Below are 18,153 nucleotides of genomic sequence, written 5' to 3'. Positions count from 1 at the left end.
CAGAGTTAAGTCCCAAGAGGGTGTAGAGGGAGGGCGAGGCGGATTTAGTCTCCTCGCACCCCTCAGGAACCTGACGATCAGATCGTGCTCACCTAGAGATTTTCCATCTACTAGCTCATGATTAGCGGCGATAGCGGCAACATAGACTTTAAGGGTGGAGGGAGACAGCCTTCGCACCAACCCATCTTGTAGAAAGGAAAGCACAGACCTGATCGAACATCTTCGGGGGTCTTCTCGGCGAGAAGAGCACCAATCGAGGAACAGGTTCCACTTCAATGCATAGAGGCACCTTGTAGAGGGGGCTCTAGCGGAAGTGATGGTGTCAACTACCGCTTACGGTAAGTCACCTAGAACCTCCGCGTCCTGTCAGGGACCAGACATGGAGATTCCAGAGGTCCGGACGTGGGTGCCATAGGGTGCCCCGTCTCTGAGTCAGGAGGTCCTTCCTCAGAGGAATGGGCCAAGGAGGTGCTGTCGCGAGGAGCACTAGTTCCGGGAATGTCCGGTTGGGCCAATATAGACTGACCAACAGGACTTGCTCCTCGTCCTCTCTGACCTTGCACAGTGTCTGTGCAAGAAGGCTCACTGGGGGGACGCATATTTGCGTAGGTCCCGGGGCCAGCTGTGTGCCAGAGCATCCGAGCCGAAGGTCCCCTCGGTCAGGAAGTAAAACCACTGGCAATGGGTAGTGCCCGGGGCGGCAAACAGGTCTACCTGTGCGGACCCGAAGCGACTCCATATCAGCTGGACCACCTGGGGATGGAGTCTCCACTCTCCCGGGAGCACTGGCTGTCGTGAGAGCTCGTCGGCTGCACGATTGAGCAGGCCCGGAATGTGAATGGCACGAAGCGACCTCAGATGCTTCTGACTCCATAAGAGGAGATGGCGGGCGAGTAGTGACATGCGACGGGAGCGTAGACCACCCTGTTTGTTGACATACGCAACGGCCGCAGTGTTGTCCGTACGGACCAGAACGTGCTTGCCTCAGAGCGGAACTTTGAAGTGGCTGAGTGCAAGACGAACTGCTAACAACTCGAGGCAATTGATATGCCATTGAAGTTGAGGCCCCGTCCACAGACCTGAAACTGCAAGCCTGTTGTACATGGCACCCCAGCCGGTGGATGAGGCATCCGTGGAGACAACAGAATGCCTGGACACTTGTTCTAGGGGAATTCCCGCCCGTAGAAACGAAGGGTCCGACCACGGGCTGAAGGTTTGGCGGCACCTCGGACTCACTTGGACGAGGAGGGAACCGCTGCGCCACGCCCATCTCAGGACTCGGTCGTGCAGCCAGCGTTGAAGCGGTCTCATATGGAGCAATTCCAACAGCGTTACTGCGGCTGCGGATGCCATATGCCCCAGGAGCCTCTGAAAGTGTTTCAGTGGTGCCGCTTTCCTGCCTCTGAACGAATTCAGGCAGTTCAACACTGACTGGACGCACTCCTCGGTGAGGCGCGCTGTCATGTTGACCGAGTCTATCTCCATACCGAGAAAAGAGATCCTCTGTGTGGGACAGAGTTTGCTCTTCTCCCAGTTGACCCGAAGTCCCAACTGGCTGAGGTGACTGAGCACCTTGTCCCTGTGTTCGCACAACTGCTCTCACGACTGGGCAAGGATCAGCCAGTCGTCGAGGTAGTTGAGAATGCGAACACCATGCTCTCTCATGGGAGCAATGGCCGCCTCCGTAACCTTCGTAAAGACGCGGGCGACAGGGACAGGCTGAAGGGCACTGATATGCCCGTCCCTCGAACGCGAAGCGCAGAAAGGGCCGGTGTCGAGGGGGAATCGAGACATGAAAGTACACGTCCTTCAGGTCGATCGCTGCAAACCAATCTTGGGGACGGACGCACCTGAAGATGTGCTTCTGCATTAGCATTCTGAACGGCAGCCTGTGAAGGGACCGGTTCAGGAATCGCAGGTCTAAGATCGGCCGTAACCCGCGCCTTTCTTGGGTACAATGAAGTACGGGCTGTAGAACCCAGACCTCATATCGGCTGGAGGGACCGGCTCTATCGCGTCCTTCGCCAGTAGGACTGCGATGTCCGCCATTAGCACGGGGGCGCTCTCCTTCTCTACTGTCGTGAAGTGAACGCCCCCGAACTTAGGGGGACGCCGGGCGAACTGAATCGCATAGCCGAGCCTGATGGTACGGCACCGAGACGGGCTGGGAAGCGCTAGCCAGGCTCCCAGACACGAGCAAGGGGATTAACCACAGACGTACCCACAGCGGGGCAGCAACGCGAAATGCAGGGATCCGACTCGGACGGCATGGGAGCGGCCCGAAGTGGGATCTGAGTGTGCTGTGCAACACTTACCTGCGTCCGCGGAGGGGGCGTGCGAGTGTGGGGAGGCCGCTTGAGTGCGAACCCACAGCCGGCGCTCCCTGCTGGCGAAGGGAGAGGCGTCTGAGGGTGGCGAGGCATGGGAGCATCGACCACCGCCAAGCGCGCTCTCCAAATGAAGGAGGGGCTGAGCGTGGCAAGGCTTTGTGGCGTTGCGCACGGTCTGCCTCACCTCCTTCCTCAGCGGGGAACAAGAGTGGCGAGGCATAGCGTTGCGCACTGTTGTCCACGCACCGCTGAGAAGAGGGGAATGAGAATGAAAGCGGCGAGGCTTTGTAGCGTCACGCTGCCATTCCTGAACTCCTGAGACCCAGAGGTATTGGAACTGCTCTTTTTTTATTTTTTTTATTTAATTTGGGTACCACTGGCTGTTTTTAACACCAATGGCGGAACAGAATTACTAATGGTTTTCCACCCGGCCCTCCTCCGGGGAAGAACAGTTCCAGACCGAATCCGGGTCAATGGTGTTTCTGGACCAGGGTGGACATCGTCTAGCCAAGGGCCAGCGCTGTGCGCAGCTCAACCTCGGCTCAGAACTACCCTTGTGCACTAAGCAGGGCGGAGGTGGCCTGCCAGTGGCACTGCCACCCCACCGATGAGGGTAGTGAGAGAGAGGAAAACTTTATACAGATTATGGCCCTATTTGTGTTCCATATTTTGACACCAAAAGTTCCACAATGCCAAAGCCTTCCAATGCACATCCGAGAAAAGGCAAGGGGCAGGCAAGGCGATTTATGCGTTGCACTATGCCTCAGCCACCCGGTAAAGCATGGCTGTCAAGTATGAATCTGATTCAGCACGAGTGCCCACTATTACGGTGGGAATCTCAGCATCATCTTCATTTTCAACACATAACAGCCCTCTCTCCGATGCAGTGATTGACATCTGTCCTCTGCTAGAGCCCCAAATGAAACGTTAGGTCCCCTTTTAAGGACCAGCAATCCCATCTGTAAGCTACCAGCAGACATGTGAGAAAGTGAGCATGGCTGTGAGACGGCACACGGCACACTGAACACTTAAGCCCTTATGAAAAAGGCAAGATGAACAACGCGCTGACGTGGCTATGCTCTCATGAGAGAGCATAGATCACCCACAAACACAGTCTCAACATGCTTGCGATGCGATGGAGGAGTGAGGGGCCCACAGAGGTGTACGCGGCGGGGAAGCCTCACTGTAATCCTCAGGTCACCCAGGCTTATCAGCCAAAATAGCCCCCCCTCTGGTGCACCAGAAAAGAGACTAGATCGGGGTATAAGCGAAGGGACTCAACCCCGTTTGAGGTATCATAGTCTCGACCGCGCATCGGAGGCTCAGAGTGACGCGCGCTGAGTTGCCGTGGCAACCCGCGCTGTCACCCGGCAGCTAGATGGCACACGGCGTGATCCCGTTCCCCTGAGAGAACACGGATCACCCACGAGCACAGTCTCAACATGTTTATGCGAGAGGGATCGTGGCTGTCAGGACAGGAAACAACCGCATCCAGAAACGCACGAGTGGAATGACGTCTTGAAAAAGACGCAGTCACACCCGTGTTGCTCTTTTATGAGGAAACCCTCTTTCAACAGTGCTGAAGCACCCAGGGGAAGACCGCGGCAACACACAGGCGGTAAGTGCAGTCCTGTGTTTGCATTCACTGAAACAAACGCCCTCACCAAACCGACAGTTGCTGTGAGAACAGCAGTTTGTTATGCTGATGCAGCGGTGAGCACGCGGTCGCGCTGATTGTGCCTTTTCGCCAACACAGAGCGTCCTTCTCGTTCTCTGGAGCATCTCTCTTGCAGATAGGCTCTCTTTTAGAAAAGCAGTCTTGCTTAATCAACGCCGTTCGGCTCCGAAGTGAATGACAGCGTGCATTCGCTCTCGCTTCCTGTTTATACCCGTGGGGCGGAGCACGAGACGCAAATCTCACACGCCAATGGCCCATTGGCCTGTTCTCTATATCTCGAAGCTGATAACTCTCTGAAGTGATCCCAATTTGTCGGTACGTCCGATGTACGTCGAACGTGACCGACTGAAAGGGAACAGCTATTTCTTTCAGCTGGAATTATTATTATTATTATTATTATTATTATTAAGCCTATAAGCCTAGATATCCCAAAAAGCATCTGTGCGGTGTGCACTTTCTTCACTGAGTTGAATATCTCTTGACCGGATGTGAACGTGATAACTTCTTGTTGCGATGAACACAATGGATACATTAACCTTGAGAAGAAAGTACACATGGTTGTGTTTTTATTGTTCTTGATTTCTCACAAATGTTGTATTTTTTCAAAGTGAACTGTGGAGCTAATAGAGTCTCACAAACGTGCAGTCGAGCACAGAAGACCAACAACCAAAGTCAGGACTTCTGTTAAATTATACAATTTTGGTTTGTTTTTCACCAAACCCTATTGTATACCCCCAGAACACTTGGAATATATGACACATGTCGCATGGGATCATTCTGTGATACTTTTGTGTCTTTTTTTAAAAGCTTGAATCTGATCACATACACTGCCATTATATGGACAAGCACGAGTGGAACATTTTTACAAACTCACCTTTTGTGGTCAGAAAAAGAAAGAAGGGTGTACCGTACGGCATTAGAACAACACCAGGGTGAGAAAATTATGATTTAATTTTCATTTTAGGGTGAACTATCCCTTTAAGAGGCTTTATTACTGAATTGCACCTAATGCCTTATTACATTTATTTTCATTTCATTCTCTACACTGTGTTGCTTTTATTTACTTTTGATTTTATTTTTAACAAAGCATATTTGCAGTAATTATTTGTAAAAACAAAAACAAAGCAGCCAATGATAAACACATTCTCGAGAAAGTATAGGAGGCTTTGCAAACTTTTAGAAGAAGAAGAATAAAAAAAACAGCATACCTTGGAACCTGGGACGAACAGCAGGTGGAGCAGATTTACTTTTCGGGTGGCTGACCCGACCGTGGTGACTGGACCTGTGGAGACTGAACCGACCAGTACTCAAATGGTGCACACTAAGTCCTGGAGCTGGGATATAAAACAAGAGGGAACACACACACACACACACACACACACACATATATATATATATATTCTATATATTCTATATTTCAAATTTGCTTATTTACCAAAATAGTGTTTATAGGACAAGGTTGTCAAAGAAAATACTACTAATTATTCCATCAACAAGAACAGCCCTTGGTAAAAAAGCGTTCTCATCATATGCACCAAATGTCTGGAATGAACTCCAAAACACCTTAAACCTAGTGTCACTTCCATCTATCAATACTTTTAAAAACCTTTTAAAGTCAACTCTGACTGAACTGTGCAGTTGTTTTTAACTAGGTGCCTTTTACAATTGTATGTTTGTATCTGCTAACGTCAAGTAAAATGATTTGTTTGTTTTCTAGTATGTATAGTGTATGTATAGAGATTTGTGGTGTATTATGTAATTTATGTTCTGTCTTTTATGTATTGAAACTTTTGGCCGCCAGTCTTGGCCAGGACTCCCTGGGAGAAGAGTTACTGTAACTCAATGGGACTTTTCCTGGTTAAATAAAGGTTAAATAAAAAAAATAAAAATAAAAAATAATAAAAAAAAAAATAAAATAAAAAAAAAAATATATATATATATATATATATATATATATATATATATATATATATATATATATATATATATATATATACATATATAAGGCAGATGCAGTATATTAAATTCTGCATAAAATGCTCTATTATCTAATCTATTTAGATGATAATCTATTTTTTAAATGTGTTCATCTTATTGTAAATGATATATTTATGTACACTGATCAGGCATAACATAATGACAGGCGAATAACTAATTATCTCTTCATCACAGCACCTGTTAGTGGGTGGGATATATTAGGCAGCAAGTGAACATTTTGTCCTCAAAGTTGATGTGTTAGAAGCAGGAAAAATGTACAAGCGTAAGGATTTGAGCGAGTTTGACAAGGACCAAATTGTGATGTTGGACGACTGGATCGGAGCATCTCCAAAACTGCAGCTCTTGTGGGGTGTTCCCGGTCTGCAGGGGTCAGTGTCTATCAAAAGTGCTTCAAGGAAGGAACAGTGGTGAACCGGTGCCAGGGTCATGGGCGGTCAAGGCTCATTGATGCACGTGGGGAGCGAAGGCTGGCCTGTGTGGTCCGATCAAACAGACGAGCTACTGTAGCTGAAATTGCTCAAGAAGTTAATGCTGGTTCTGATAGAAAGGTGTCAGAATACAAAGTATAGTAGCAATAATCCATGTTGTTCTCGGGCAAAGAATTGACTCGGGTCTTCGTTTAAATTTCAATGGTTTACTGAAATGTTCTTGTACAATAAACAGAAATAAAATAAACTCCGGTCAAAAAACTGTGTAGCTCCGTCTTTCTTTCTTTCTTTCTTTCTGAACGAGCGCTGGGGCACTGAAACAAAACGTGCCAAGGCCGTCCAATAATAAAATGGAGCAAACCATTACAGAATAAACATGGGGGTGTTTAACGAATATACATAAATCCAAACACATTAAAATGATATCTTATTCGTTGCATTTCTAACTTTAAAGGAACTGTATGTAAGAAATGTATTTCAATTAATCATAAAATGGCCCTGATATGTCACTAGACATTAAGAAATCATGTTAATTTCAAATACTTATATCACTGACAATGGTTGTCCGGCCAAGATATTGTCATTTTAAAAGTGAAGTTGCAGCCCTCAACTGATGTTGATGTTGACATGTTGTGTTTTGGCCTGAAGCGCCACCCTCCACCTATCTACCAATCACGAAGTCAGTAGTGTTTCTGCATTCGGGTTGCCAGCTCTGCTCTAGTTACCACAGCTGCAGCTACAAACTTTTTGGATAAACAATGTCTAACTTTACGAAACCTAAACGACCTCGTTATGAATCAGAAAAACGTCGTGACAGTGTCCGAAATAAAACAAGGATTTGTATAGGAGATGCCTTTGAAAGATGGAGACGGCTGAAAACGGAGAATAATTTGAAGACTGATGCCAACGTTGCTAATTTTCTCCTGGACAGGTAAGGTTCATCTATGTTTGGCTAACTTGTATGTAAATGGACATTTCAAATATTCATGACAGGCGAACAAAGTTATGCATGTTCGTGCAAAGTAACGTTAGGTTAGCGCAGATGGAGGAGGTGGGTCACTGGATTGAAAAGGTAACGTTAAGGAATTGTTTGGTAAATAAAAACGGCGAGTCGTCATTGCTAACATTAGTAATGCATTATCAGAGCCCGTTTCTCTGTCATTGTGCTGGGACGCTGAGGAAAACAACATTAGCACGCTTATTATTGCAATGTGAAAACGTATTTGAGACAGTAGCCTAACGTTACCTCGGTAAAAATTATTCCTCATTCGTTCTTCGCATATATAGTGGACAAAACATGCTGCAAGTTGACCTGTATGACCATTGCTAATGTTATTTAGCTTTGCTGTAATTTTACTATAATATACTATAGTGTTTTTTCATGTGGGAATGTACCGTCACATACGAGCGTTCATCATACGATTATATTTGGCTAATCGCCATTAGTAAATTTTTGCGATTCATAATTACTTCACAAAACATCGCTCTTGACGCATAAACATAATTAACAGAAAGAAAATAAAACTTACTGTGTACGACTCGTCACTTGCCTTGTAACAGCCTACGTTCCTGCTGGATCCTGCAGCCTTTCTGGCAACCTCGAGTCAGGGGAGGGGGAGAGGGGATACACCGCTCAACAGTAATTTGAAAGTGATTGCAGTACCAGTTTTGGCCACAGTCCTACATACAGCTCCTTTAATATTAAATTGAATTATTCAAATAATGGCTCTTATATGCCCAGCCCCTAATTGTATAGGGAGACAAACTATATCAATTACCACTCAAAATTATCTAGAGCCATAAACTTTCAGAGAAAGAATCTTTGGAGTCACAACTTGAACTTCCATTCAAACTAAAGTCAGACAGCTTCCTGTTGAAGACATATTTTGGAGATGGGTCGATTCAACGCGCTGCTCTTCGCACACACACTTCGAACACATCCCTTAGAGTCAGGCATTGTCTAGATGATGCAGCCCATCATCCAGGAATTCCGAGGTGCATTGGAATCCACAATCATGACAATGTCTCCAATCTCAAAATTCCTTTTCAGCCTGGACTATCGCTGACGTTCCTGCAGGAGAGGTATTCCAGCGTCCACCGATGCCAGAAAAGATCTGCCAGGTATTGGATTTGTTTCCATCTACGCCTTGTGTAGACATCATCTTTCTTGAACACACCTGGAGGTAAACTTACTTGTTTCCTCATCAGCAACAGATGGTTAGGGGTCAAGGCTTCGAGGTCATTAGGGTCGTCAGGCATTTTGGTAATTGGTCTTTCATTGATAATTGATTCCACCACACAATAGTGTATGTAGGCCATCATCGTCCAATACCTGCTGTCTCAGTGTGGAATTCAAAACCTTTCTCACTGTGCGAATCTGACGTTCCCAGACTCCGCCATGGTGAGACGCTCCAGGTGTGTTAAATATCCACTGAATTTCCCTCTTTAGCATATCTTCTTGAATCGTTGTCTGATTCAAATTCTGCAATGCTTCACGCAACTCCCTTTCAGCCCCTGTGAAGTTTGTTCCATTATCGGAACGGATTACTGAGACATGACCTCTTCTACAAATTAATTGGCATATAGCATTGACACATGAATCCATGTCTAGAGAAGGTGCGACTTCTAAATAAATGGCTCTAATGGTGAGGCAGGTAAAGAGCACACCATATCTCTTGACCGTAGAACGTCCTCTCCTTACCTCAAAGGGTCCGAAGTAATCGACCCCAGTATTAGTGAACGGTGGTTTGTCTGGTAGCAGCCTATCTTCTGGCAAATCTGCCATCTTGTGCACACCAGTCTTTGCATGTAATTGCTTGAGGAAGCCAGTATTTCTGTCTTAGCTTTGCCAGGACATGGTTTCGTCCCAAGTGACCAATGTCTCGGTGGATATGTTCAAGAATTAGCGAGCATATACGGAGGTCTTTATGCAAGATAATGGGATGCTTTGATTCTTCAGGCATCGCCGATCTGCTCAATCTACCTCCCACTCTTAACACGCCATCCTCAAGGTAAGGATCCAAGGTATATGCAACTGTCTTTCTTGACATGCATCTTTCCTTGTTTCAGCATCTTTATTTCTTCCTGAAACTTCTGTTTCTGGCTGTAACGAATTAGATCCAGCTCAGCATTCACCATATCCTTCATGGTAGGTATTCATTCCTTCAAACATCTTTTGTAGGTATCCATTTCTTTCTGTACTAAAATGTTTTGTATATTGGGATCTCTTTCTGTGTGACTGATCCTCATCTGTATCTCCTTCCTCTTGCAACTTAAATTCAGCAGGATTTCCTTGAGATGTGTTAGCCGTACTACGGCCTTCTTTAGGCGATGCCAGCTTGAATAATAACAGACAAGACGCTCTAGACCCTCCTTCCTGTTCTGAGTGGATATTGCGTTAACAGTGGAAGCCTTTTTGAACTCGCTGTCATCATCTGCAAATGGCATTGAATGTTCAGGTCGAACTGGCCACTCACATTGTGGGTTTAGCAGGAAACTAGGTCCTTTGATCCAGTTTTTGCTTCTGATCAAGTTGTCTGCATTTAAGCCTCTCAAAGCTTGGTCCGCAAGATTATCTGCAGAGCTCACATATCTCCACTGAGAAGGTTTTGAAGCTTCTCTAATTAATGAGACTCGGTTTGCAACAAACATCTTGAATCTTGTAGAGTCGTTCTCGATATATCTCAGCACTGTGGTGCTATCAGTCCAAAAGTTGGACTTCTCAAGATCGATTTGAAGCTCCTGTCTCAGCATCCTATCCATTTTGACTGCAAAGTGGCTGCTGTCAATTCCATTCTTGGAATAGTAACGTGCTTCAGTGGTGCCACTCTGGACTTTCCCATCATAAACACACAGCTCCTTAGCTCCCCATATCAAATAGGCTCACCCCAGAAATTATATATTATTTGTTAGTAGCCTAATGGTAAATGCTGCAGGTGTAGAAATCTACATAAAACAGATATTTACTTTGATGTCAGGGCTAGATTACAGCATGAAACCTGTTGTGCATATTAATAAATTAAATAGCTTTTCCTCTTCATTTTCGTTATGCATTATTTGTTTTGGTTGTTTAAAAACACACACAAATGTTTTATCCGATTAATCGATTTATTAAGTGTTAGATTAATCGATTACAAAAAGAATCGATAGCTGCAGCCCTAGGGCCCTATCTTGCACCCAGCGCAATTGACTTTGTACACCGACGCATGTGTCATTCCTATTTTGCACCCGCGCAAAGCGCGCTTTTCCCTCCACTGAAGCACGTCGCTAAACTAGTGAATGAACTTGCGCTACCTGGGCGGTTCAGCGCAAAAAAGGAGGCGTGTCCCGGCGCAAACAATCCCTGGTGCTATTTTGCTGTTCCATTAAACAATTGCGCCACTGACTAGAAAAAACCTAGTCTAAAGTCAGTGGCGCGTTGCGCGTTGTTCATTATGCTATTTTAAGGGCGCATGCTTGACCATAATGTATAGCGTGCACAACGCGCATACACTTTGCTCATGTAATCTGCACAGATGCAACAGTTATTTTTGCAAATCATAAATTGTTACACTAAAAAAATATTAACACATGAGATGACGGAAATCATTGTGGTGTGCCACGAAGATGTGCAAAAATAGGCATAAATCTAGCTTACAAATGATTCAGGCTAATTGTAATAATTAAGGATAAGACCTGTTTGCCCAATAGTGGCAAGACATATATGTATATAAGGACATCTGACAAATTGGTTTGTCCGTCAAGAACCAGGAAAAAAAATCGACTGAAAAACTGAAAAAACTGAAAGACAAAAAAAAAAAGACTGTGAAATCACCTTTACCATAATGTACAACATTACAACTTCACTTCTCTGTCTTTCACTGCTCTTACAAGCACATCAGTCTCCTCGGCTGTGAACCGCTCCTGGCGTGCGCCTGGTAAATACGCCATAATAATAGCAATCCATAATGGAACTTGCGCACCTGCTTTTAAAGGGAATGTTGGATGACGCTCGGATTGGTTTATTCACGTTACGCCCAAACCACACCTATGAATAATGAAGCTACTTCAGACCAACCCATTTTAGATTTGCGCCGGGCGCAAGAGCCATTTATCCCGCCGGGAAAATAGCAACAGCGCCGAGACCCGCCCACAAAGTTACTTGCGCTTCGTGCTTTGACACTTGCGTTTCAGATCGTTAAAATAGGGCCCCTAGTGTCATTCTCTGTGCACCACAGAATTCCCAGTGCTCTTTCCATGGGAAGCAACCTGCTGTCCAGATCTAAATCTTTCACGTCAGTGGCTCTTTCCTCTTCAGGAATGGACGAAAGTACAGTTCTGCTTTTACTAGTCCATTTTGTCAAATGGAACCCACCTCGATTACAAAGCATTCTGACGTCTCTTGCAAGAATGACTGTTCTTTATGCATTTGCCACTGATTTAAGGCAATCATCAACGTAAAATTCTTCAAAAGTGTCTGAGCTGCTTCTGGAGTAGTGTCGTTGATTCCATCTTCTGCTGTTCTTTGAAGTGCGTAACAAGAACAACTCGGTGAAGAGGTAGCACCAAACAGGTGTACACGCATCCTGTACTCTTCTTCTTCTTGATCTAGGTTGCCATCCGGCCACCAGAGGAACCTCAGGAAGTCTGCATCCTCAATAGGTACATGAACCTGATAAAACATTGATTCAATGTCAGCCATGATTGCGATTGGCTCTTCACGGAATCTGGACAACACCCCGATAAGAGTGTTGGTGAGGTTAGGCCTTTTGAGTCTTTTCTGAAGGCTCTTGAGACGCTGTTCCGCTACATCCCGGTTGTTCGGCATCTTGATCTTGTCATCTTTCAAAGGCAATCTCATGCAGTAGTGACCATCCAGAAGCTTAGTAGACTTGGTCACTGTCACAGGGTGTTTTGGTGTTGGTTCATGTTCATTGTTCTTGGTTATGTTTTTAGTTTATCATGTTTGTTATGTTTGAGTATCATGTTCACAGTCTTGTCATGCACTTCCTGGTTTTGTCATGTTTCATTGTCATGTGATTCCCATGCCCTCATGTGATCTTGTGTCTTGTCCTGTCAAGGCGTACATGGAGGCCACGAAGGCCACGCCTCTGTGGCCCCTGAACTGCCGTTGCCGCCATGGCCTGTTGAACTGCCGTTGCCGCCATGGCCTGTTGAACTGCCGTTGCCGCCATGGCCTGTTGAACTGCCGTGGCCGTCCACGGCTCCTGAGGGTCCAGGTCCTCCAACGCCTGAGGGTCCAGGTCCTCCCACGCCACAGGGTCCAGGTCCTCCCACGCCACAGGGTCCAGGTCCGCCCACGCCACAGGGTCCAGGTCCTCCCACGCCACAGGGTCCAGGTCCTCCCACGCCACAGGGTCCAGGTCCGCCCACGCCACAGGGTCCAGGTCCGCCCACGCCACAGGGTCCAGGTCCTCCCACGCCACAGGGTCCAGGTCCTCCCACGCCACAGGGTCCAGGTCCTCCCACGCCCCAGGGTCCAGGTCCTCCCACGCCCCAGGGTCCAGGTCCTCCCACGCCACAGGGTCCAGGTCCTCCCACGCCCCAGGGTCCAGGTCCTCCCACGCCCCAGGGTCCAGGGGCCTCATTTATAAACGTTGCGTACGCACAAAAGAAGGCGTACGCCGCTCTCTACGCAATAATTGGTATTTATAAAAAGCAAACTTGACGGGAAAATGTGCGGTCCTCCACGCAAGTTCTGACCCAGGCGTACGCACAAAAACAGGTGAAATGAGAAATGGCGACACCGTCGGCAGATGGAAGAAACACGTGAAACTGTGTGAAACTGTAGAACGTTGTGTAAAAGAAATGGCTATACTGCCTCTCATAAATAACATGAAGACTTCACAAAGCAAGTCTTACAATTAACAGCCTACACGAACACCCGTTTGATCGATCTGCAGTGTAAAACAAACAAAATCAAACGAAAATTACAACAGAAATGCAAAAAAAAAAAAAAAGTGAAATATGTTCTGCAAAAATTTTGCCATGTTATGCAATTCATCCTCATAAATAATATGGTAAACAGAACGAAATAATGTACAAAACTGATATTCTCGTCAATGTGTCCGTCTGGCGGAGCAGATATAGATGCAATTAGATAGAAAGATAGATAGATAATTAGGGAGATATTTAAATAAATAGATAGATAGATGTATTAATTGTCCACTGGGGAAAGTTGTTTTCATAGTAAAAATTTCTTCATCAGCTACGGAATCATGGTATTCATGCAAATGCCTTTAGTTTGTTTTATTTTCGATAAAATAACGTATGACGTATGTCTCAACCATTCAGAAAGCTGCAAGAAATCATATTTGCACTGAACTATTTCCCATTTCCACTTAGATAATAGTGATAGGGATTAATAGGGATTCCCCAATAATTGCCGCCAGTCTTTCATCAAGAGGGGTCAGCACCGGTGTCCCGTCTCCCCCACCCGTGGCAGACACACTCTGGCGATGGAGCGCTAGACGCTTTTTTGCCTCGACTTTGATGTCCGACCATTTCTTCTTTTTTTCGGCCACGGTCCGAGGTTGTGTGGCTACAGCATTTACGGCATCTGCAACCTTTTGCACCTCAAGTGCCTTTTTGGCATTAGTAATGCCCACACTGTGCCCTCCAAACAATATTTTTCTCCTCTTTTCCACCTCGTCAACGATAACTTCTACTTCACATTGAGTGAAGTTACGTTTTTTTAATTTCCTCTCTGTATTTGCCATGATTTCGCAAATTATGAATATTAACTTGTGGGCGCTTCACGGACTATTTATGGGCAACTATGGGCGTGACATGAAGCCGCAAAAGCTGCGCTACATTTAGAATTGATTGAGATTTATTAAGGGAAAACTGCGTAGGATGTGCGTGCGCACGGTTTTATAAATCCGAATATTTCTGTGCGTACGCACGTCCTATGTTTCATCCGCACGCCACTTCTGACGCAAATCCTACGCAAAGTTTTATAAATGAGGCCCCAGGTCCTCCCACGCCACAGGGTCCAGGTCCGCCCACGCCACAGGGTCCAGGTCCGCCCACGCCACAGGGTCCAGGTCCGCCCACGCCACAGGGTCCAGGTCCTCCCACGCCACAGGGTCCAGGTCCGCCCACGCCACAGGGTCCAGGTCCGCCCACGCCACAGGGTCCAGGTCCGCCCACGACACAGGGTCCAGGTCCGCCCACGCTCCCAGGTGCCCCTGCACGGGCCTGGCCCACCATCCCTCCCCCAAGACCGCCCCCCAAGACTTTTTTGTTTAGACTCTTTGTTGTTAGGCTATTGATGTTTTGGTGTTGTTTGGGCGTCAGGGGCTGCCCATAGAGGGGGGGATCTGTCACAGGGTGTTTTGGTGTTGGTTCATGTTCATTGTTCTTGGTTATGTTTTTAGTTTATCATGTTTGTTATGTTTGAGTATCATGTTCACAGTCTTGTCATGCACTTCCTGGTTTTGTCATGTTTCATTGTCATGTGATTCCCATGCCCTCATATGTGATCTTGTGTCTTGTCCTGTCATTGGTTCATTGTTTAATCACTGTTCACAGGTGTCACTTGTCTTGTCATTAGTCGGTGTGTATTTAGCCCTCATGTTTGCCATGTGTCTGTCTGTTATTGTCATTGTAACCCGTTGTCAGGCAAGTCTTTGTTTCTTTGTCAAGTTAGTTTAGTTTGCAACGTCTTTGTTTTATGTTTGGATTTTGTGAATAAAAAGCTGCACTTGGGTCCAACAACTTGCCTCCAGTGGATACCTTGTTACAGTCACAGACATCATGAACTGTCTGTCTTCTTGAGACATTTCAGGATTATCATCATAACGGCGTTCTGGAAAATCAAGATAAAAACTGCTCTTATACACAGTGCATCTCATTTTGTTACATATGGGGCTGCATAGATGCCTGTTGATTGGCCCTAAATCACAAAATTTGCAACGTGATGATGTTTTTATTGACATTGATGGCGTCCAGATTACACCTTCAAAAACTGTACGAAATCTGGGAGTATTGCTTGACTCCACGTTATCTTTCGACTCACATATTGGTCATACAGTAAAGTCATGCTTTTTCCACCTGCGAAATATTGTTCATATCCGTCGATCCCTCAACTTTAACGATGCTGAAACTGTTATTCACACTTTTATAACCTCCAGATTAGACAACTGTAATGCCTTATACAGCGGCTTACCAACTAAGGCTATACATCGCCTCCAAATGGTGCAAAACTCTGCTGCTCGAGCGCTAACATTTAATCAAAAATCCGTACACATCACTCCCATCCTCAACCAACTTCACTGGCTTCCTGTGGCCAGTCGCATCGAATTTAAACTGTTAGTTTTAGTCTATAAAGCCAGTCACGGCCCTGCACCACAATATCTTGCTGAGTTAGTCCAACCTTATGTTCCTGCCCGGACCCTCAGATCCAGCAATGAAAACCTGCTTGTCATCCCCAAGTTTAAACGCTCTACTATGGGAGGAAGGGCTTTTAGTGTTATTGGCCCTAAATTATGGAATAAGCTGCCCCCGACTATCCGTAACGCACCTACTCTCCAGATTTTTAAATCCAAACTTAAAACTCATCTTTTTTCTCCATGCAGTAAATAATTCTTTTTCTCTCACCGTCTCTGCCTTCAAGTGATCTCACACCTCGTCATGTTATGCTACATGACTAGCTACTGTTAATTGTTCTTTGGTTCTATAACTTCTTTGTTGTTGTTGGAGTTATTTGTTGTACACCTGCTTGTTTTATTTGCTATAATGAACAGGCTGCTTTTCTGATTGTAATTAATTGTACTCCATTGTGAAGCGACCTTGGGTTCTTGAAAGGCGCTATATAAAATAAACATATTATTATAGACGCAGACCAGTCAGGGTGCCCATGCTGAACCCTGTCCACTGCCAAAAGCACCAACAGTGGGCATGTGAGCATCAGAACTGGACCACAGAGCAATGGAAGAAGGTGGCCCGGTCTGATGAATCACATTTTCTTTTACATCACGTGGATGGCCGGGTGCGTGTGCGTTGCGGAAAACATGGCACCAGGATGCACTATGGGAAAAAGGCAAGCCGGCGGAGGCAGTGTGATGCTTTGGGCAATGTTCTGCTGGGAAACTTTGGGTCCTGCCATCCATGTGGATCAGGGGCGTAGCCAGCGGGGAGGCCTGACGGGCACAGGCCCGCCCACTATGATGACTAGGCCCCCACCCCCAGTTTATTATACAAATATAATAATATTTGTTAAATAACAGTTGTTTAAATAATTTTAACGTAATTACAAAATTATTATAACATCTCAAATACTGAAATAAATAAAATGTGTTTTTTCACAGTCTATGGTTTTTGCATAATGCTTGATGAGTTTGATTGACAGCTGTGTTAGGCAATTAGGTGTCAGGCTGTCTCATGCATGTCGCGCGGCTCGCACCTGTGAGTTCCTGAAGTGTGTTTACCTATTCACTTAGCCTATAATTTGCAGTTGTGTGAAAGATAAACAGCAGCAATGCAAAATTCTATAAAAAAGACTTTTAAAAATTGCATTAACGCGGGAGTGAATCCATCCATCAGGCCACAAGTAGCTAACGGTAAGACTTTTCAAGATAATGCAGATAATACATTGTGTAATGACTTGTAATATAAACTGTACAGTAATTGATTAAAACTATGTCACTAGTGATCTATGGCTTTTGAACCCCCTTGTGTATAAATACAGCTGAATCTATTCCAGTTCAGATACAGAATCAGATACATATTATCAAAAATGCAAAAATGCAGTTGATGCAAAGCTTGATTAATACATTTGTACATAACTTTTAATATTGCTGCTATCACTGTCACTTTATTTATTTTGCTGCATAAAATGGACCTTGCTCTTTCATTTACAAGGTTTGTAAGATACTAAAACTTCTCAGTTCTCACCTGGAGGTCTGGGATCCTTTCCTCCCTCTTTGGGTTTATCGGCAACTTCCACTTCACCTTCCTGTGGCTTCGTGACGACCATAGAAGTGAGGGAGGTGACAAACTGGTATTTCAAGGACAGTCTGAGAGCTTCTTTCATTTCCTCCTCTTTCTCTTGTCCTTTAAGAAGCACCCTGAGACAGAAAGATGTCCTCAATGTCCAACTTAAAATGCAGAATGTCGTATCACTCATAAACTTACTGTCTTTCCAGAAGTTGCTTCACTGTAAGGTAGGCCCACAGTCTCTGCATGACATCTTCATTCTCAGGTGGGACGTCACTGGGGTCTTTTGTCATTACAGTTTCCTGATACGTCACATTATTGCCTTTCTGCTCAGAAATAACAATTTTCATCATAAATGTTGTCATTACTACTTTCAGCAATAACCTAACAAAGTATCCATTATTCCAAACTTAAATAATTGACCATCAATGATCCTAATATCCAATATAATGAGCTCGGTTGAGACTGTGCAGAAAAATTCCTACCAATTTAATGCAATTTGTAAAGCATGATGATCTTACTGATACTGCAATGACTTCAGTGGTGAAACTCTCCACACTGTTGTCTGTGATTTGTCCTGATACCACAATCTCAGAGCCGTTGAAGTACAGGTTAAAGCTGGTCTTGGTAAGGTTTGTCCCTCCTGTGTATTTAAGTTGAATATCAGTGAGGAGAGGGACGGCGACTTCATCATAGAAGCCCTACAATACAAACCAAAATAAAGGGTTCAAACACAGAACAGACAAGCACTGAGGATGAGTTCACAGCTGATTATCTGTAG

The 18,153-nt window shown here is 45.3% G+C and overlaps 1 protein-coding gene across 6 annotated transcripts in view; it reads right to left on the bottom strand.

Annotated features, from left to right (window-relative positions):
* Positions 1–18,153, bottom strand: part of LOC307142847 (inter-alpha-trypsin inhibitor heavy chain H3-like) — a 31,692-nt gene that overhangs the window by 8,778 nt on the left and 4,761 nt on the right. For all 6 annotated transcript variants that reach the window (XM_079843985.1, XM_079843984.1, XM_079843982.1 and 3 more), the window contains exons 11-14: positions 17,894–18,073; positions 17,571–17,698; positions 17,331–17,503; positions 5,217–5,342 (exon numbers count right to left, since the gene is read on the bottom strand). In XM_079843985.1, the coding sequence (XP_079700111.1) occupies positions 5,217–5,342; positions 17,331–17,503; positions 17,571–17,698; positions 17,894–18,073 (607 nt within the window). The remainder of the gene's footprint in view (positions 1–5,216; positions 5,343–17,330; positions 17,504–17,570; positions 17,699–17,893; positions 18,074–18,153) is intronic.

This window comes from Gobio gobio (assembly GCF_949357685.1).
Source record: "Gobio gobio genome assembly, chromosome: 19".
Taxonomy (NCBI): Eukaryota; Metazoa; Chordata; class Actinopteri; order Cypriniformes; family Gobionidae; genus Gobio; species Gobio gobio.
Note: the sequence above shows the minus strand (reverse complement) of the source record. Positions and strands in the feature narration are given on the sequence as shown.